General features: G+C 35.0%; 1 protein-coding gene across 2 annotated transcripts in view; it reads right to left on the reverse strand.

Annotated features, from left to right (window-relative positions):
- The window catches only part of LOC138690978 (calpain-A-like), a 72,614-nt gene that overhangs the window by 38,911 nt on the left and 12,059 nt on the right, over nucleotides 1-21,644 (reverse strand). For both annotated transcript variants that reach the window (XM_069812591.1, XM_069812589.1), the window contains one exon: nucleotides 7,839-7,902. In XM_069812591.1, coding sequence (XP_069668692.1) covers nucleotides 7,839-7,902 — 64 coding nt within the window. The remainder of the gene's footprint in view (nucleotides 1-7,838; nucleotides 7,903-21,644) is intronic.

A 21,644-nucleotide genomic window follows, 5' to 3' on the forward strand; every position in this document is an offset into this window, starting at 1 on the left:
AAATACGTTTACTTTCAAGGGGAAAAAATCGGGAAACTTACTTTCAGGATGCGCCTCGTATTATGTCCTGATTGCGTCATAATCATTCAATTTTTGGAAAGAATAATGAATTATAAAAAATGTCCATGAGAAGTTCTACTACGGTATTGGAAAAATTACCGCATATTCCTAGATAACATGGTAGATTAATAATTTATTTGCTTGTTTCATACCAATCCAAAATTCTGGCCTTCTCCGCCAGTCCAGTAATTCCTGAGGTTTTCCTCACTCGGATCGTCTTCTATGGGGATTCCAATGAACTTTGTACATGTAAGATAAGACATGGTGTATACACTATATACATTACTGTATATAGTATAGGACAAGGGAAATTGTAAATTATGTAGAAATAGTGAAATGGAAGAAAAAACGAGAATAGGTTGAGAAAGCATGCCCGACACCATTTTGTTCACTTATATAATATTATTGTTATGAAAATTGTGAGACAAAATCAAATTTACATTTACCGAGATAGGTAGAGACAGTCGCACTGGTTCAGAAGTGTTCACTACTTTTCCCAGTCGAAGTCGATATCGACTTGAATTATTGTTTTACGAGGAAATAGGAAATAAATTACATTTCCTTATACAGAAGGCATTGTACACGCTACTATAGTTGTGTAACAGTAACAGGAATTAGCTTGTTTGTCTAGGCTTTGAGCCTAGAATAAATTTTACAAAATATCACGACTTCTGAGTCATTCCATGTCAAATCGAACACCTACGAAACATGACAACTTAGTATTTGCTCCAATTTTTTTATATATATTCTATTGATTAAATTAAATAACCCATGTGTAATTTTTTCGGGCTGACACAATTATTTAGTCATTTATTAAATGTTACTTTTTCCGTAAATTAGGATGCAACGTATTATGAAAATGGTTATACTGAAGATTCTATAAACCGTAGAAATTTCTTGTTTATATCATTTTAAAGTGCAATAATTGCAGTATTACATACTAATTTTTAGTGTTCAATCAAAATATAAAATGGGCCCCTTTTATGGGGTTATATTTTTAAAATACGTTTTTATATATCAGGGACTTCTAAAAAAGGGAAACAAATATCATTATATTCTTTGAAATGTTTTACGTAGAACTGCGTTGGTTTTAGAATGCTATTCGAATAAGAAGTCGCTGTGCAAATAATTTACTGATGGTGTGTTCGGGTCGGAAGGCTCGGATTGAGTGAGACCGCGCGCCGGAGCATGCAGCTGCGATAGCCGCAGCGGGAATGAGTAATACATTATCAGTGGTGCGGTGTTACTTTACGTAAATAAACAGATAACCTCTAGTTCTAAAAGCACGTAATGTCTCTTCAACACTTAGCAGTTTCCCTTTAATTTATCTAACAATAATTCCTAAGTCTTTCGGAGTAGGTATCATGTTGTGTTGTGTGCATGTCAAATCAAACAACTGTATACGAAACGTGACCATTTAGTATTTGCTTAAATCTTCTAAATATGTTCTGCAGATCAAAATAAGAGGTCTGTAATTTTTTCTGGCATCATACTTTAATATTTTACTATTTATACTCTTTTAATTACTGTATATGACAAATTCATGCACGACGCAGTATGAAAATGCTCATTGTTAAGATTCTATGCATCATAGACGTTGAGTGTTGGTGTCATTTGAAATGGGAACAAATGGAATATTATATTAATTGATTTATTAATGGGGTTGTTTAGAGGGTCACTTTTTAAACATTATTTTTATAACAGATTATCGTTACTTTAAAAATGCAAAAAGAAAGTACGAGTATAATCTATTATATTTTACATAGAACTACGCTGATTTCAGGTCGCTTTCGAGTAAGAAATAACTTTAAAAATAATATATTGAACATATGTCAGAGCTTAGTGATGATTGAGAATCGCCAATAAAGAAGACAAAATTATCTAACAAAATATCCAAAACAAAAAATGCAAAAAGTTACAGATACACTTAAACATGAAATATTTCATATCACAGAAGACACAACTTCAGTTGAAAATTCAAATAATTCATATATAATACAGAAATTAATAAACTTCTTTCATGAAACAGACGACAGAAATCTCAAAATACATATATTAACAATTTTTGAAAGTTGGTCCTACAGTAAAATTCAACAACATTTTAATATCACCACTCACATGATATGAATTTCTAAACAAGTAGGAGCAGAAAAGGGGATTTTGGGTACTTCTAATCCTAAATCGGGAAAAAGTTTGGGAACATCTATAGTAGCGAAGGTTGTTCAATTTTATAATTCTGATGATGTGAGGAAGATTATGGCTGGCAAAAAGAACTGTGTTTCAGTTAAAGAAGATGGAAAGAGAGTTCACAAACAGAAAAGATTAATACTATGTAATCTTAAGAAAACTTACCAGTGTTTCAAAGAGCAATATCCGTATATCAAAATAGGATTTTCAAAATTTTTCAAACTCAGACCAAAGGAATGTGTACTCCCTGTAACAAGTGGCACGCACTCAGTTTGTGTCTATGTTCATCATGAAAATGTTAAATTAATGCTTGATGGAATTAATAATATTATTTATAATATTCCTTTTAAATTTTTACCATTAGTGAATATAAATAACATAGCCATATTTTCTACTCAAGGTACCAACAAGCAAAAGTGGTACGAGGTATCTTACAACTTCATTCTTTTGTTCCACTGGCACAATCTCAGGCCATAATAAAGAACTATTCACTTCAAAGTGAGAGTAAAGTGGTGGACATTAAATAGAATTGGTTGTAGGTAATTAGTTTTAAAAGTGCAGTGTTGTGTAAACTGTAGTTATCATTCTTACAAGTGTATATTTTACAAAAACAATATTTAAATACAGTACTGTATTACATAAATTACGTGAAAGAGTGATATTCTGACCGTAGAATAGTGTAAAGTGGTCACACGACTCTCATTCAGAGCTGCATCTGCACTACATCTTGCAACAGTACTTACGCAACCCGCGCACTCAAGACGCGCAGCTTGGTGAATCATTTCATTATTCTTCAACGGCTCAGAGTAGCATTCTGATTTTTTTAAGGGTGGTTAAAATAATTTCAAGGTATTTAAGGATTTTTTTTCTGTAATTTTAAAATTAGTCGCTGCCATTAAAACATATTTTTATGTGTTTAAATGTTTTTAAAAATAAAGTTAAAAAAAAACTTATATTTTTATATTATTATGCGAAGAAGAAAGTATGTACTGTCACCTTCAAATTGAGACAAAGAGCAAATCTCTATGATGATTATTAGTGGAGATAATCACGTTTAACAATAATGATGCGCGACCTATTTCAGAATCTTTGATAACACATATCTACTATAATAATCGATTTTAAAATAATGAGTCTATGAAATTGTATATTTAGTATGTAGAACTACATTTGTTTATAGATCTTTTGTTATATTATTAAGTTTTGTACTTGTGAACTATATCAATAAATCAATATGTCTACTATAATAATCGATTAGACAACAATAATAAAACACGTATTTATTTTTTCAATCCATAGAATGTGCAAAATTTGTTTTATCTAAATCAGAGACATGAAAGTCAATTCCAGGTTAAATTTGTGTGATTTGACATGTAACGACTCTTATACGTGTGGGATAACGCTTGGAATGTAGGAAGCAGGTCTTCCTGTAAATCAGATAGTAGGCTACATGCCGTCCAGCGAGATATGAGGACTATACAGGCGCTATTGAATGTGACAACGAAAACATCCGTGGTCCATCCTGTGGAGTAATAGTTAGCACATCTGACCGTATAAAGAGTGGGCCCGGGTTCAAATCCTGGTTGCGAAAAGTTACCTGCATGAGAACAAATGCTGGGTCACTTTCGACGCTGGACCCTGGACTCATTTCACTGGCATTATCACCTTCAACTTACTCATACGATAAATATAATTATAACAATTGATAAAGCGTCGTAAAACATCCAATTATAAATTATTGAAAATATCCATGGTCATTCAAGATGGCCGTGGTATATCAAATAAATTGCGGCAAGTTCAATACTTCAGTGTATTCATCTTATTATTTATTTACTTACTTTTGGCTTTTATGGAACCCGAAGGTTCACTGCCGCCCTATATAAGCCCTCCATCGGTAACTATTCCAAGAAACATTAATCCAGTCCCTACCATCATATCCCACCTCCCTCAAATCCATTATAATATTATCCTCCCATCTACATCTCCGCCTCCCCAAAGGTCTTTTTCCGTCCGACCTCCCAACTAACACTATATGCATTTCTGGATTCGCTCATACGTGCTACATGACGTGCCCATCTGAAACGTCTGGATCGAATTTTTCTCCTCTAATAACAATTGAAGGGTTCAGAGCCATAGTGGGCCAAGCGCCATTTATTAAAAACGGAGAAAGTAAGAATTAAAGGTAAGTGCATACCATAGTTTAATGAAGATTGACATATCATTCAGTTTATATGTGCATACTTTATATTACTTGCTATATGTTTCCATTGAATTATGGTAATAACTAAATTTTAACCCTTGTTTTTTTACATCCTTAATATATGGCACTTGGGCCACTATGGCACTTGGCCCACTATGGTTCAATTGTTACCATAACAGATAAATTCTGTTGGATCAAAAGTTAGTCTTTACGTAGATTATTCGCCCAACAGTGCATATAGTGTAGAATTCCGGCCACCAAGTCACTCAATTGAGTGCGCTCCTTGTATAATGGCAGTTGACTCAATATATGTCAACATATATGTCCAACATGCAGTAAGGCCACAAAGGGAAAAACACTAGAGAGGAATGCGATCTGGTGCTGTGGATTCAACGTCGACGTTCCTGTTTCTAATTGGTGATTATTGTTTCTCTCCCCAGAATACAACAAGTAATCTATTTGCGATACGCCATTCCCATCTAACCTAACCTCCTGTACTCCCACAAAGTCTATATTCTTATTAATGTTATATAATAAAAGTATATGAATAACTTAAAATCAATTAAAATAAAATAAGGAAGTAAAAATGGCATACCAATCGTATTTAATGTCTTAATTAATCTCAGGAGAACTCTGTAAACCGCCATGTTTCCTAAAGTCCTCGGAAAACTACATAAATTTGTTTTTCTCGGGTATACTATTGTACGCTTCAGTGAGCAGATAGGTTAGGTAGATGAGAGGATGAGAGAGAGAGAGAGAGAAAGAGAGAGAGAGTGAGAATGTAAGTGAGTTTGAGAGTGAGAGAGAGAGAGAGTGTGTGTGTGTGTGTGTGTGTGTGTGTGTGTGTGTGTGTGTGTGTGTATTTCGTTTTTACTGCTCTTCTTGGGTACAATAAATTTGAACTTCACAAATCTTTTTCTTCAAAATGTATAATTTATAAAGTATTTTAATGCAGTGAGATCAAGTACAGCCATATTCTCAGATTGCACGTAGCACCCACGCAGGCTATTTAATAAAATTGGATATCGCACCTTTTTAGAATGTCAAGGAAATAAACTGATTAAATTTCTGTAGCAATACATGCATCGCAATAAATTGTACTAATTTGAATAAAACACAACATGACATACCTGGGAGGAGTTTTCAATTCATTCTCCTGACCCAATTGTTTCATATTGTTCACTGCAATCAGTTTGCCTTCAGTCGTATGCTTCTTCTCTTGTGGACATTTGGAATTACTTTCATGAGTGTCCACAGGAAAGCAATCTGAAAGCATTACTACGTTTCTGTTTTTTTGTATTGTTTCTCCATTTCTGCAATGTCTTAGGTGAAATATTTTACGATGCTAATTTCTAACATGACCGAGCTAAATGTGAATGAAAAAGATGCTTTTTCATGAATATGTTTCAATCAGGATTTCTTTTTTGTAATAGATCAACTATATATCATAACGCCTGCTCTAATATTGGCTACAAATTGTTCGTAAATAATTTTCAAGGATAACCATACCTCTAGTTCTACAGGTTTCAACATACTGTGGAATTATTAATTTTTAATAAATCCTCTCTCTCTCTCTCTCTCTCTCTTACTGTCTCTCTCTAACATACACACATATAATTTAAATCAATCGGTTGACAGTCTTCATAGCATCTAATTTGATGAAAAGTGATGACAAATATAATTTAAACCCATTATATATCTACTGGCTTTGAAGTGACATATTTTTCGCAGGTATATAGGCCTACTGGGTGAGTCAAACCTAAGGGACCACCACTCCTGCCGTGTCTCGGCACTACAGTCTTACAAGCTCTCTTGTGGACAACATTCTTGCCCACTGATGGTACTAGGCTTTGGCAAGTGATGTTTCGTGTATTTAGATCAAATCTTAATGTCATATTGCATGGTTTTAGCAAGACTGTGCCGCCAACACAAAGACAGTAGCCTGGATGTATTTTCTATATTATCTTCATCGTACACCGAATAGCACACTGATGACTTTGAAATTCGACACACATTAACTATTTATACTGTATATATTTGTCGTACTAAACATTTTTGTTAGAAATTGAACGATAGCATAATTCTCTTTCATTTGTACGTCAGGGAAAATTGGTAAATAGATTGTTGTATATTTTCTCTTCAGAAGCGTGCAATACAGTAGCGGCTGGTGGTCAAAATAATGATTGTGCTACAATCTCTACATCGGCCTATTATATACACGTATATGTATTTATCTTAATTTGAGTCTCGCCTAGTAACGAAATATGAAGTCCATACGACGTTCCTTCCTACTGCAGAACTTGTCAATTACCCTGGTGTTAAACTCCTCCATCTTGCACATTATACTCTTTTCTATTGACAATATTGCAAGAGCAGTGAGACGATCCTGGGACATAGTGTGCCTTAATAAGTTTTTATGCGTTTTAAGCAAGAAAAACATCTTTCTGTCTCAGTAGTGATCATTGGTGTAACCAAAATATTTAACAACTTCGTTACTTCACAGAATGGATCTTGTAAATTATTGAAGACTATGTATTGTAACAATTGAACAGACATCTATATTTCAGAAGTCGGGTCTTCCGTATAGAACTCCAAGTTGTGTCTGTGTTATTTGTCTACGGTCTGTATAGTATAGCAACTTCAACAGGTAGATGGCAGCAGCAGTCAGACACTTGAATTACCAAATACATTGTAAATAATTCCGAGTTCCTCCACAAACAAGCATTCTTTCGTTAAGCTTTAATTTTGCAATCTCCAAGCTGTGTCGTGCTGAAGCTGACTACAGCACTTTCCCGCGTAAAAATAGCCAATCAGAGCAGTGATTTCAGCTTCGCACATGCGCATAACTGTCTACATTCTCATGTGGAGTTTTGAGTAGCACAACGAATCCTCTTGAGGCTCCAAAGACTGAAGAGCGAAGACTAAACACTCTATAACGCGTATGAACATAACAACGGGAAATTGTCAAATGACAGATAAAATACTATGGTATTGCAATTAATACATTATTTGAGCAAAAATTATCATTGTGCTGTAGCACTGTAGCACATAAGGACGGGCCGCCCCTGGTGCAATATATAATTTTTAAGCAAATTTTAATTCTTAGTTAGAAAGTAATGTAATTCCAGAGTACTGTACAACAAACTACATTAGTAAAACTTCAATTAAATGTTCCTAAAAAAAATATATATATATAATGGTGGTAGAGAAACGGACTTTAGTTACAAATTCGACACTGAAATCTTTATTACTACATATATCAACATGGTATAAAAATGTTTATCTTGTTTAATGCAATTTACATAGTGTATAACTTTTAAAATTTGTTTCATAAATTAATTGTAATGTTTTAAATTAATATACATCTTACGAATAAAACTTATGTACTTACCTAGTTCTCCTTGCTTGAACTTAGTGCTTCCACCAGTATGGAATTCGCCGTCCGCAACGACATCCTATGTGATGAAAATTGTGCAAGGTATAATAACTATATAAATCTGAGGTCAGGCTGTTAATCTTTGTACAACCATTAAAATTCTGAAATATGAAACAATATTTTCAATAATATTGTTGTATAACAGAGGTTCCCACTTACATTTTTCAAGGTCTACATGCAATTTTTAGTTCAGGGGAAATATTCAATCATTTGATTCTGAAATTTTCAAGCAAAACTTTCGTTTGTTATGTTTAATTAAAATGTTGGAAATGCTTTTTATTATGTCAAATAGTTAATAACACTACCTTGACTTGCATTTTGTACTACCTTTGTCACAGAATATTTTATATATATTTCATACTTTCTCCGTTCCAAAATATGGTAGGCCTATAGTAGCAAGCAAAACAAATTTGATTATTGCGAATGCGTGCACTAATCGTTTCGCGGTGTAGTGATGCGACTATCTGACAGAGAAGTTGTGAATGTTTTTAGTCTTTCGTAGTGCATAAAATCATAATATTTAAATAGTTCATTAAGGACAGAAATCAAATGGACACCTGCTGTGGTGTTTCTGTTGCAGAAAATAGAACACCAAACCAGTCAATGTGGAATAGAATATCTAAGGAACAACAGTCGTATAAAACGGGTTGTAATTTCTTGCAGTTTTTTATATTAATTTGTCTCTCTCAAAATAATGTTTGTTTTTTTTCTTTTATTAATTTTACATCACACAGAATGAAATGTGTTTTAATTATTTCCTTTTCTTATGTTAATTTATCAACAAATAGGTTCCTAGAATATGTATTAAAGTTATATTATACTACTGAGAACTTTAACAAATGTTATCATATTTTGGAACGGAATAAATGACATCGTTCTACACCATATTTTATAACAGAAAGAGTTTTTAAATTCACTCAAGAATGTTTTAATTGTGAGAAATTAATACTATGTTAACTCGAGATTGGGATGGATCCTGTCAAATTACGTTGAAGATGGCGGTTTGGCAATCTATAATTTATGTAATAGTTCTTTATATTATTCATTCGGAGAAAATTCGTTCACACTTGTAGGTTGAATAGGTTGAAGCAAACATTAACAAAACATACAATGCAACTTTCTTGCAAATGAAAACATATTCGCATATTTTATCTAAGACAACAGTAATATCACTAAAATAAATCGCCTGTAGCAATTCGTTTACGCCACTATTTCTTTTTTTCCTTTTTCCCTTTGCTTTCCCCTTTCATTTTAGCCATTTTAATCTTATTTATTCATTTGCATATTTTTACTTTCTGTTATTTTCCTTTTATTTCGATAGGGCGCGTGTTCTTTGGTTGCTGAGTTGATCGGATGTGGCGGGACTGTAGTCTTTCCTTTCTTAGGTTGCATGGCGCTCACGCGCTTCGATTCCATTTATTTTCTTGTCTCTCGCTAGGTTGTGCTTGGATTATACTCGTATACTAGGTACTGTGCATAGAGTTAGTAACTTTATATATATATATATATATATATATATATATATATATATATATATATCCATCTATGTACGCTGATGACACCATAATTTACTGCATCAAATCTCACCCAAACGAAGTTATTGCCGCAATTGAAAGACATGTGCGTTTCATTGAACGATGGTTCCTGTGTTGGAGAATACAAATCAACCCTGACAAGTGCGAATCCATAATTTTCACAAAGTGCACCAAAAAATCTTATAGTAAACTTACATTATAAGGTCAGTCTCTACAATATGTTGATCAAGTTAAATATTTAGTAGTTATTCTTGACAACCGTTTACTCTGGACACAACATAATATCAAATCCACTACTGCTAAAGCTACTGCTCGGACCTTTCAAATCTATTCATTACTAAGATCTCCAGTGCTCAGTTTAAAACAAATCTTTATCGACAATTAATTCTTCCTATTCTGACTTATGCTTCTCCCGCCTGGTTTTATGCACCTCGGACTACCCTCAACCCACTACAAACAGCGCAAAACAGAGCTCTCCGGATCATCCATGCCTGCGATTGGTTTACCAGCAATACACAAGTCCATGAAGATCTACAGGTTGACTATCTCCACACTCATCTGCTACAAGCTACCAGGCACTTCTACCAGAAACTTCACTCCAGCAATAACCCATTCATCTCATCATTAGGCAATTATGTTCCTCGGCAGTTCACAAAATTCAGGACACCAAAATCTATCATTAATCCTTAGGCTTTTAGTTTGACTAGTTTTTCTTTATTTTCATTCTGATGGTATCAACACTGAATCTTGATTTAGTGGTTTTCTCCTGCTTGTTTTCCTCTCATGTTGTTCAGTTTTATGCGTAGGTAAAAAATCTAGTGGTTTTGATACTACTTCTCCATCAATTATGCATTAAACAAAATAGTAACTATATACTAGATCTATTCAGACAGTGGCGATAAGGCAGTATAACCTACGCCCATCAGCAATGATGTGGCAAATTCAAGCACGCGCGATACGAATTATAATTTTATATAGCCTATCTGGAAATGAAAGTTCTATCGTTTAATTTCACCTAATTGGAGTTTCTGGAAAGAATATTTCGTACTTGAGAAACTTTTTTGTGAGACCTTCCCGTTTTCAATGTCTCGAAATACATGAAAATAGGATAGATAGTGGGGTTTAAAAAGAGCGGGTAAGCTACTATCGCTATTTGTGCCCTTATCTAAAATTCTTCATAAAACAAAGACACAAATAATATAATAAACAGAGTGCTAAAAAACTGAAAAGCGTTGTCACGGTAAAATGAGGTACACAAATGCAGTATACACAAGTTAGTTAGTTAGTTAGTTAGTTAGTTAGTTAGTTAGTTAGTTAGTTAGTGGGGTTTAAAAAGGGCGCGTCAGCTACTATGGTTATTTGCGCCCTTATCTAAAATCCTTCATAAAACAGAAACACAATACTATAATCAGAATGCTTAAAAGAACTAAAAAGCGTTGTCACAGTTAAAAACAAAGTAAATAAATGCAGCTTCAACAGGGTGATGCATAAAAAACTTAACATTGAGCAGATCACAGCTCTTAGCTCGTATTTAAAACGAGACAATAAAATAATAAAGCAAATGCCACCAGAAATAGATTATCTGGCGCATTTCTAAAATGATCGGATGCAAAAGGCCCAAATAGCAACTTTGTTAAAAACATATACTAAACAACAAATGTAACCTCAGGATCTAAACGGTCCAGAGGACAAGTAAAACGGATCAATAAAAAAACTAAATCACCCTGTCAAGTCCGATAAAAATCTCAGAACTGCATTTGTACAATTAAAATCATTTCCAAGAGCGTCACATAGAGTTGGCCGAATTCATATTGTCGACGGACACGGTCATATTTTCTACAATGTAATAAAAAATGTAAATTATTTCCCTCTTGTGCAGACCATTCTTGTTCCCATTGCCACAATATTGTATGTTTCAGGTAATTTCACGCCAATATACCTCAGATCCATTCATAGCACCGGTCCTTGCTGCAACATCCAGCTGCCTCGTTACCAGGAATGCCAACATGACCCGGAGTCCACACTACTCCAATCTCATAATCAGAGGTTAGGAGAGTGTGGAAAAGTTTCTGGGTTCTCAACACAAGCGGATCATCAGAATTCAAACGCTGCAGGGACTGATGGCGCTTAAAGAATCGGAGCATATAAGGAATCTGCCCCGGGTTTATCTAATTACAAGCAATAAAGCTCTATAAAAAGCACATTGTTCTGCAGTAAAAACACTAGTGTACTGGCTCAATATATAATTAAATATCTGTCCATTTGCAACAAAGGGACAACCAACACAACCATTTAATCGGGATCCGTTAGTAGAAACTAAAGAATAATTTGGATATCGTGATAAAAGTTCACTAAAACGAAATCTATAAACAAAATATGGTGCAAAATTCTTAAAACTTCGGCTCAGACTTACATCAAACTGGGACGTCGCATAATCCACGGTGGAGTGGTCGTATACTCCAGTGTGCGAACTGTTAGCAGGCGGATGTCGACGAAACCGCACACCAGCTGGGAGAAGTAATCGTGAATTTTCACTGTAGGGTAACTTAGTCGGAATCGGGTCAGCGGTTGAATCGGGTCAATTTCAAGAATTTGTTTCCCACGGCAAGCATAAATGTTTTCTATCATGTGGTGCCATCTATCGTCAATCAATAGAACTTCTTCTATGTGTTTGGCGCCAAAGCTTGTGGTTAATGTTTGTGTTAAAGCTGTGAATAATCGAGGAAAGAAGACATGTAAAAGGTAAGATCTATTTGTAGTTTGTATTTTAAATTATCGTTTTTAATGTTTCCGTTATTGTACAATGAACGTAGTTCAGAATTTCCCTCACCTGTGCATACAATCAAGTGCATTTCTTATAGCATAAGTTATGGCATTGAGAATGGTGTAAAGGTTACGTCAGTAGTAGAGTCGTGCAAAACCGGTTACAAGAGATAGGAAGAGACATATTGCTACTGAACGCCTGGCGCTGTAGACAGTATGCGAAGCTCTTCTATCTCGCGGAGTAGTCCAATATTCGGTTTGACGAATGTCCGAGTCTCATTCGGTTGGACGGCTCTGGATCACGAAAGACAGATAATATTGAGCCATTCAGGAGTTACCTACAAGAATCGTTGCAAGGACGCGATTATCATCGTGTACTTTGGATTGATATTTCCTTCTCTCTTCCCATTGATTGATTGACTGATTGATTGATTGATTAATTGATCGATTGATTGATTGATTTATTGATTGATTGATTGATTGATCCAGGTAATGCAACAGCATACATCATGAAACTACAATATTTAGACTTAAGAGTGGTTTTATTTTTATTAATAACTTTTTATCTCCTTAAAATGATTTATTAATGAAATAATAATACATCCACTTACAACAAATTTCACAATTTGGGACATCTGGCCGAAATCTACGGCTGACCACTAGGATCGAGAATACAAAGCAGAGGTTAAATTAAAAATACAATATGATTGCGGAGAGAATACGGAACAATGATAAATTTAAAAATAAAGTACAATTTGAATTAATAATTAATAAACAATAATTAAAAGACATAGGCTATATTAACAACTACTCTTTCAGAGGTAGCCTATGTATTATGAGTTTAAAGTATGAATATTACAATAGTAAGCGTGTACATATTTCCTCTTCTATTTTGTAAGCAACTGTAATTTATTTTATTCTTGTATTAGTTTACATGTCACATTTCATCTATGCATTATTTCCTTTGTTACCGCTGTCCATTTGTTGATTTATATATTAGTTATGAAGATAAATGTACCAAAGTGTCCAATCAATTATAATCCTATTTCAAGCTAACTTACTTAGTTACTTACTTATGGCTTTTAAGGAACCCGGATGTTCATTGCCGCCCTCAGATAAGCCTGCCATCGGTCCCTATCCTGTGCAAAATTAATCCAGTCTCTACAATCATATTCCACCTCCCTCAAATCCATTTTAATATTATCCTCCCATCTACTTCTTGGCCTCCCCAAAAGTCTTTTTCCCTCCAGTCACCCAACTAACATTCTATATGCATTTCTGGGTTCGCCCATACGTGCTACATGCCCTGCCCATCTCAAACGTCTGGATTTAATATTCCTAATTATGTCAGGTGAAGAATAGAATGCGTGCAGTTCTGCGTTGTGTATCATTCTCCATTCTCCTGTAACATCTTCCCTCTTAGCCCCAAATATTTTCCTAAGAATTTCAAGCTAACACTTTTTTTTAATTAGGAAAATTAAATTTCCTTCAATTGTTACTCCTTTTGTGTAGTTACAAAATGTTATCAGAGTTCCTGTATGATGAAATTAGAGTCCTGCAAAACCGGTTGAAAGCCGAACAAACTTGCATAGCGCCACTGAACGCCTGCCTTTAGAGGCAGTATGCGAAGTACATCTGCTTACGTACTGCCTCAGTATTCGGTTTAACGTGTATTCGAGTTGATTCGATCTCTCTGTGGGTGGACGGCTCTGGCGTATAAAATGAAGATCACAGTGAACCATCCAGATATTATAGCTGCGGATCATCAAGAGGAACAAACAGCATGCAGCGTGAAACTACAGACGTTGTAAAGCGTAAATTGCAGAAAAAAAACGTTCGGTATCCACAAATTACCAAGGTTGTAATTTTTGCTTACACTAGAAAACTGAATTATAATATTACAATAATGACACACTTAAAAAACAGTAAACTCGATCAACAGTAAAACTAAAACAAAAATAACTTTATATCTTCTGAAACCTACTACAACCATGTTTACTATGACTAGAGAATTAAACGTAATATAGGTTTTCCATTCATTTAAGTGAACCTTATCGCCCCGTACAATCTGCAGGGTTATTTCACTTTTACCCTGTATATGAATAGCTAGTGTTTCGGAGGAATGCATTTAGAGTTAATAATTATTTAATTTATGTTTTGTGATTAATTATAATTCTATTTTGGATTTATTTACTTATTATATCTCACATTACACATTATGCTCATTTCATTTTCTACATACTAAATTGATGGAAAGATCATCAAACAACTCTAGCCTCTCTAGCATCACTTGTGAAACGAATATTGGCCATTCCATGAATAAGTGTTTGCACCGAGCGTAACTTTAGACTAGTAAAACAGATTTATTAATACATAAACACAAGAAGTCAACTCTGATCATGTAGTCTATGATAATAGGCCCTAATAATAATTGTGAACATCAAATAGTTGATATTAGCACGTGTGTAATAAAATAGTTCTTTGAATGACACTTGTTTTCTCTGAAGTAGATCTTTTTTATACAGAAAGATTTGTTTTTAAACCTTGCTATTCTTTTGTTATTCGTAGTTCAGAAATGTGTAAATTATACTTATTTTGTACAGAACAACCACCATTGGGAGTCAAAGTAATCGTATTGTTGAAAATAACATTACTGTTTATCTTTTTAAATTGATTTCTTAATAAATAATATTGCAACTGATTAGAATAATTAAAAAGCATGCAAATATTGTTTTAGAGGTAGGCCTATACATTTTTTTAGTTTAAAGTACAAACGTCATAATGGACTTATGTACTTATTTCCTATTTTGTTTTATAATGAATTTTAATTATATTTTTGAATATGTTTACATTATGATATTTCACATTATACATTACCAGTCTTACTAATAAACCGTGTATAGTTTTTATACGAGACTTATGCAGAGTTGAGACAGAAAACGTTACTAATAAACCGTGAATAAGCTATGGACGTATAAACAAGTTATAACTATACAATAGGAATTGCTTTGCAGTAGTTATATACACGAAACCCCTTGTTTAAGCGTTGCATATAGGGAAAAAATGGCCGCCCCTCTAACAGCTGTTCGTATCGACTGTCATTTTATGATGATGGTTACCTTGTAACCACAGAAGAACAAACCAAAGATCATAGAATTATTAGAATAATATTGCTGTAGCTTGTACTCTTTGACCAAAATGTAGTGTGGTAATCGATTAGAGCCAGTTGTACTATCGATATTTAACACGCCACACTAGAGCGCTCTGCCGGATGCAATAGAGAACCTCAGATATTCTATTACCTTTCGTAACGAAGTAATGACGAAACTATGACGTAGCTGTGTAACAGGTGTACTGTTATACACGACGTATGTAGTGATTATTAGTAAGGAATTTACACACGGCTTATAAACGAGGTACTCATTGTATAAGTATAAGACAGTTAAACGTCTGTATATAGAGTTTTTATTAGAAAGACCGTACGTCTATTTCCTTCGATGTCACTGTGTCCATTGTTCATTTATTTGTTACTAGTCAAATTACTGCAAGTTCGAAATACAAAAATAAATGTATTAAAGTGTCAAATTATTTGTATTCCTATTTGAAGCAAACATATTTTTGTAATTAAACAAAATAAATATCCTTCAATATTATTACTCTGTTTGTATAGCCTACTGAGAAAATGTTAAAAAGTTATTGTATGATGAAATGTACCTGGTGTTATTTGGAGTTCGTATTTTCTTCCTCCTTACCATTTCTTTCTGTGTGAGATTTGTGTTCTAAATAATTCGCGATCTTACATGAACTTATGTAATATCGATCATTGGGTTATACAAATCGAACAAGATTCAGTCAATATGTGACGACGAGAAAGAGTTACGACGTAATCAAATGATGAAGTTATGACGTATACTGTTTAACACTGGTATGGAAAAACGCCAGCTATATAGCGTTTATTGGTAAGAAAAATATACATGGCTTGTGCACGTCTTGTTCTGTGAAAAACTATACCATTGTTTAACATATCTATACGTAACTTTCATTAGTAAAACTCTAAAAGTTTAAAATATAAACGATACTTATAAAGTTACTGCAAGTTCAGAATAATAAAGAAAATATGTGTTACAGTGTTAAATGAACTGTAAGAATACTTGCAAACACTTTTTTTTTTCAATAAGACAACGTAAATTTCCTTGTTACTCCGGTTGTGTACTCGAAAAACGTTATTTTCATGTAAATGCGCTTGATGTTCTGTCTACTATGCAATACATCAGGCGTAATCGCTCGACAACCGAGTTATTCGGCCCGATGTCATCGTAGCCGGTTGAGCTCCCGACCGGACGAATCTAAACCGGTTGTGTGCAGTTTTGCAGGTCTCTAGTCAGTAATACCAACCTATGGTTTCTAATGTCACTACATTTCGGGTGAATAGGGTCACACAATTACTGGTAAATAGGGTCAATGCCTGTACACGGATTTTAAGTCCATTTTTTCATTTCTTTGTCGCAGTGCCTAGTTATAAACAATACGTCTCGTGCATGGACTGAAGACCAAATGCAGAAAGCCATCAAGGCATTTCGAGAGAGGAGGAGTCAACACCATGCAGCCGATCTCTATGGATTTCCGCATTCATGTCTACAGCGCGTCTGCAAAGCGGTAAAGATAGGCCGTTAAAAATAAAGGTGGTCAAACAACGTTCAATCAGGAACAACAGAAGGACCTTGTATCCACAACAACAAAACTAAGTGCTTGCGGATTTGGTATAAAATCTTTAACTGTACGTAAAGTGGCTTTTGATTTCGCTGAGGCAAACAACATCACACATAATTTTTTGAAAGAAAAGCAGATGGCCGGAAACGATTGGTTAATTGGTTTTCGGAAACGAAATTGAGATATAGCATTGGGAAAAGCAGAGGGTCTGTCACTCGTTCTTTGCAATAGACTCAACAGGAAAGACGTAACTGAGTATTTTAACCTTCTGAAGGAAACTGCAAAGGGACTTGATTTAGTCAATAAACCGCATCTAATATACAATGCCGATGAATCTGGTTGCCAGTTGAATACAAGCCAACCAAGAAAATTTTTCACAAAAGTGCACGAGAGTCATATACTCTCAAACTTCTGTTGAGAGAGGGGAGCGCGTTACTATATTAGCTTGTACCAATGCCACAGGAAATTTCATCCCACCATTCATAATTTTTAAGAAAGGATTAACAAAGAAAAATTCCTATGTTGGCTGCGCGATTTTCAAACTCCATCGGATTCCTGGACCATATGTTCTACTTGCTGATGGCCATGCATCTCACAAGAGTTTGTCTGTACTAAAATTTTGTGAGGAACATGATATTCATAATGCCAAACCTCACAACCCATAGGCTACAGCCTTTAGAACAGCGTTGTCAGACAGAGCCTAAACGGAGCGGAGCGCTCCACTATAACTCGTTGCGTGCTCCGGTGCTTCCACAGATATAAACAAGTTCACCCTCCGACTGGACGTCTCTAGGTCCACAACCGGTTTTGGAGCTTACAACTCTGGCACTAGTGCTTTAGAAGGTCCTTTTTTAAACCCATCAAATCATACTACGACAATGAATGTAACAAGTTTTTGCGGAACACAGAGGGTGAAAGAAAAATAAATAAAATTACCTTTGGTAAGATTTTCAGAGAAGCTTGGTTGAAATCAGCTACACCAGCAATTGCTGAAGCTGGATTCAGGTCAACAGATGTCTATCCTCTGAATGAAAATACAGTTTCAGAGCATGAATATCTGCCTGGAGAGTGCTTGATAAGTTGATCTCAACCAAAAACTTCAGGAGAGCAAGATGTTCCTGAAGAAATGGAGATTAATGTTCCTGAAACCGATACCGACCATGAAGCAACGTCTAGTTTGTCCTTCAATTCTTTACTGCCTTCTCCGAAGAAAACTCCTCCGCAAAAGGAATCAAAAAGTAAGCTGAAAGCTGTTTTGCTAATTTCTCTACAGAGCATTGAAGAAAGGAAGAAATTAGAACAAAAACGTTCTTCGAAACAAAACAAATAATGTAATGTCGTGCCTAAAATAAATAGGCCTAGGCCCTCAACTGCAAGGAAATGATTACTTTCAGAGTCGTCATCTTCTGAACATGAAGACATGGACATAGAACACGAACAAAATAACAGCGCTTGAGGATTCTGTTCCGTGAAATATAGTGATCCTCGCTCAGAGAAACTTTGGGACTGGATTCAATGCATGGGAGGCGGAAAAGAATGGTACCACGAACATTGTGTTGGGGCTAGGGGAAAGAAGAAGTTCATCTGTGGGAAATGCAGGTTGAAAGATTAAAATTTGGAACTTATTTTTTGTTTTTGGTGATCCAAAGAACAAGTAAGATCATTGTAAGAGTGACCCCATTCGCCCTAATGGTTGACCCGATTTAGCCTAACTTGGTAGGGTGAATAGGGTCGTGCAGTGGAGTGAAATTAATATATATCGTTCATAGGTTTTTATTATTGTTGAATTTAACGTTAATGTGAGTTGTTGCTTAAAGACTAATCTAAACGTTGGTGTATTTTATTTTTAATAAATACTAAGTTGTTAAACGTCATCACGACTTTTGTAAATTTTGACCCTATTCAGACTAAGTTACCCTATTGGCCGTAAAGAGACGGCTGGTCAAAAAGAGTCGTAAGAATTGTGCTCAGGCTCTGAGCGGAGCTTAACCGCATATGAGCACAACCAAACATTACATCGCCGATACAGTGATGGTTTTCCCGCTTCGCAATACAGGCTCTCTATCCGACTAGTTCGGAAGGTCCTGTAGCGACTCGTATCCCGTGATGATATATAGTATCTAAGAGATGTAACTTCGATTTATTTGCAGAACCATAAATAAAACAGCCATAATCCAGCTTAGACATTCGAACTTTCAGGGGGGCAGACTGTAATTCTGACCATTATTTGGTAATTGGAGAATTAAGAGAAAGACTATCAGTAGCCAAGCGAGTAGAGCAACAAGCTAATATTAGTAGATTCAATATTTTGAAATTAAAGGACGAGGAAACTAAGCAACGTTAACAGGTTGAAATTTCAAATAGGTTTGCTGCTTTAGCAACTGCTGACTAAGCTGAGGAAGAGTTAGATGTTAATAGCGTGTGGGACAATATCCGAGATAATATCAAAATTGCAGCTGAGCAGAGCATAGGTTATCATGAAACTAAGAAAAAGAAACCATGGTTTGATGAAGATTGTTCCATTGTAGTAGATAGAAGGAAACAGGCAAAATTGAAATTCTTATATGATCCAATTGCGTAGAATAGAGATAATTATTTCAATGAGAGACGGGAAGCAAGTCGTACACTTAGGAATAAAAAGAGAGATTACTTGAAGGAAAAACTGAATGAGGTAGAAACAAATAGTAAGAATAAAAACATTAGAGATTTATATAAGGGTATAAAGGAATTTAAAAACGGATATCAGGCAAGGGTAAACGTGATCAAGGATAAGAATGGTGACTTACTTGCAGACTCTCATTCAATCCTGAACAGATGGAAAAACTATTTTGGGCAACTACTAAAATACATAGGCCAAATACAAATGATCAGGACGAAATTCAAATACAAACTGCTGAGCCATTCATACCGGAACCCACACTTTCTGAAGTCGAAATTGCGATAGAAAATCTGAAAAAGTACAAGTCTCCAGGTATTGATGAAATTCCAGCAGAATTAATACAAGAGGGTGGAAGGGCATTATCTAGCGAAATTTATAAACTTGTACTTGCAATTTGGGAAAAGGAAATTGTACCAGAACAATGGAAGTAGTCCATAATCGTACCTATTTTTAAGAAGGGGGACAAGACTAACTGTAGTAACTTTCGAGGAATATCACTTTTGTTGACGTCGTACAAAATTTTGTCGAATATCCTTTCGAGAAGATTAACTCCATATGTAGATGAAATTATTGGGGATCATCAGTGTGGTTTTAGGCGTAATAGATCGACTATTGATCAGATTTTTTGTATTCGACAGATATTGGAGAAAAAAAATGGGAGTATAAGGGTACAGTACATCAGTTATTCATAGATTTCAAAAAGGCGTATGACTCGGTTAAGAGAGAAGTTTTATATAACATTCTTATTGAATTTGGTATTCCCAAGAAACTAGTTCGATTAATTAAAATGTGTCTTAGTGAAACTTACAGCAGAGTCCGTATAGGCCAGTTTCATCTGATGCTTTTCCAATTCACTGTGGGCTAAAGCAGGGAGTTGCACTATTACCTTTACTTTTTAACTTCGCTCTAGAATATGCCATTAGGAAAGTTCAGGATAATAGACAGGGTTTGGAGTTTAATGGGTTACATCAGCTTCTTGTCTATGCGGATGACGTGAATATGCTAGGAGAAAATCCACAAACGATTAGGGAAAACGCGGAAATTCTAGTTGAAGCAAGTAAAGCGATAGGGTTGGAAGTAAATCCCGAAAAAACTCAGTGTATGATTATGTCTCGTGATAAGAATATTGTACGAAATGGAACTATAAAAATTGGAGATTTATCTTTCGAAGAGGTGGAAAAATTCAAATATCTTGGAGAAACAGTAACAAATATACATGACACTCGGGAGGAAATTAAACGCAGAATAAATATGGGGAATGCGTGTTATTATTCGGTTGAGAAGCTTTTGTCATCTAGTCTTCTGTCAAAAAAATCTGTAAGTTAGAATTTATATAACAGTTATATTACCGGTTGTTCTGTATGGTTGTGAAACTTGGACTCTCACGTTGAGAGAGGAACAGAGATTAAGGGTGTTTGAGAATAAGGGTCTTAGGAAAATGTTTGGGGCTAAGAGGGATGAAGTTTCAGGAGAATGGAGAAAGTTACACAATGCAGAGCTGCACGCATTGTATTCTTCACCTGACATAATTAGGAACATAAACTCCAGACGTTTGAGATGGGAAGGACATGTAGCACGTATGGGTGAATCCAGAAATAATAAAATAAGTATATATAAATTTCAATCATAAGACATAAGGCAAAACAGATGTGTCTTATGATTGAAATTTATATATACTTATTTTATTATATTACTAGGCATATCTGAAAATATAAAAATGAATTGTAAATTAAAAAATGAATCCAGAAATGCATATAGAGTGTTAGTTGGGAGGCCGGAGGGAAAAAGACCTTTGGGGAGGCGGAGACATAGGTGGGAAGATAATATTAAAATGAATTTGAGGGAGGTGGGATATGATGGTAGAGACTGGATTAATCTTTCTCAGGATAGGGACCAATGGAGGGGCTTATGTGAGGGCGGCAATGAACCTCCGGGTTCCTTAAAAGCCAGTAAGTAAGTATAATCCAGCTTAGACCGGATAAGAGCACGATAAAGACGTAAAAGCATTATGCGATATGCACCCCAGTGAACCTCTGACAAAAGGCGTAAAACTGCTGACTATACTAGATTGGGCAAAAAGAAAAATTGGAATAT

The sequence above is a fragment of the Periplaneta americana genome, chromosome 16, assembly GCF_040183065.1.
Source record: "Periplaneta americana isolate PAMFEO1 chromosome 16, P.americana_PAMFEO1_priV1, whole genome shotgun sequence".
NCBI classification, from domain to species: Eukaryota; Metazoa; Arthropoda; class Insecta; order Blattodea; family Blattidae; genus Periplaneta; species Periplaneta americana.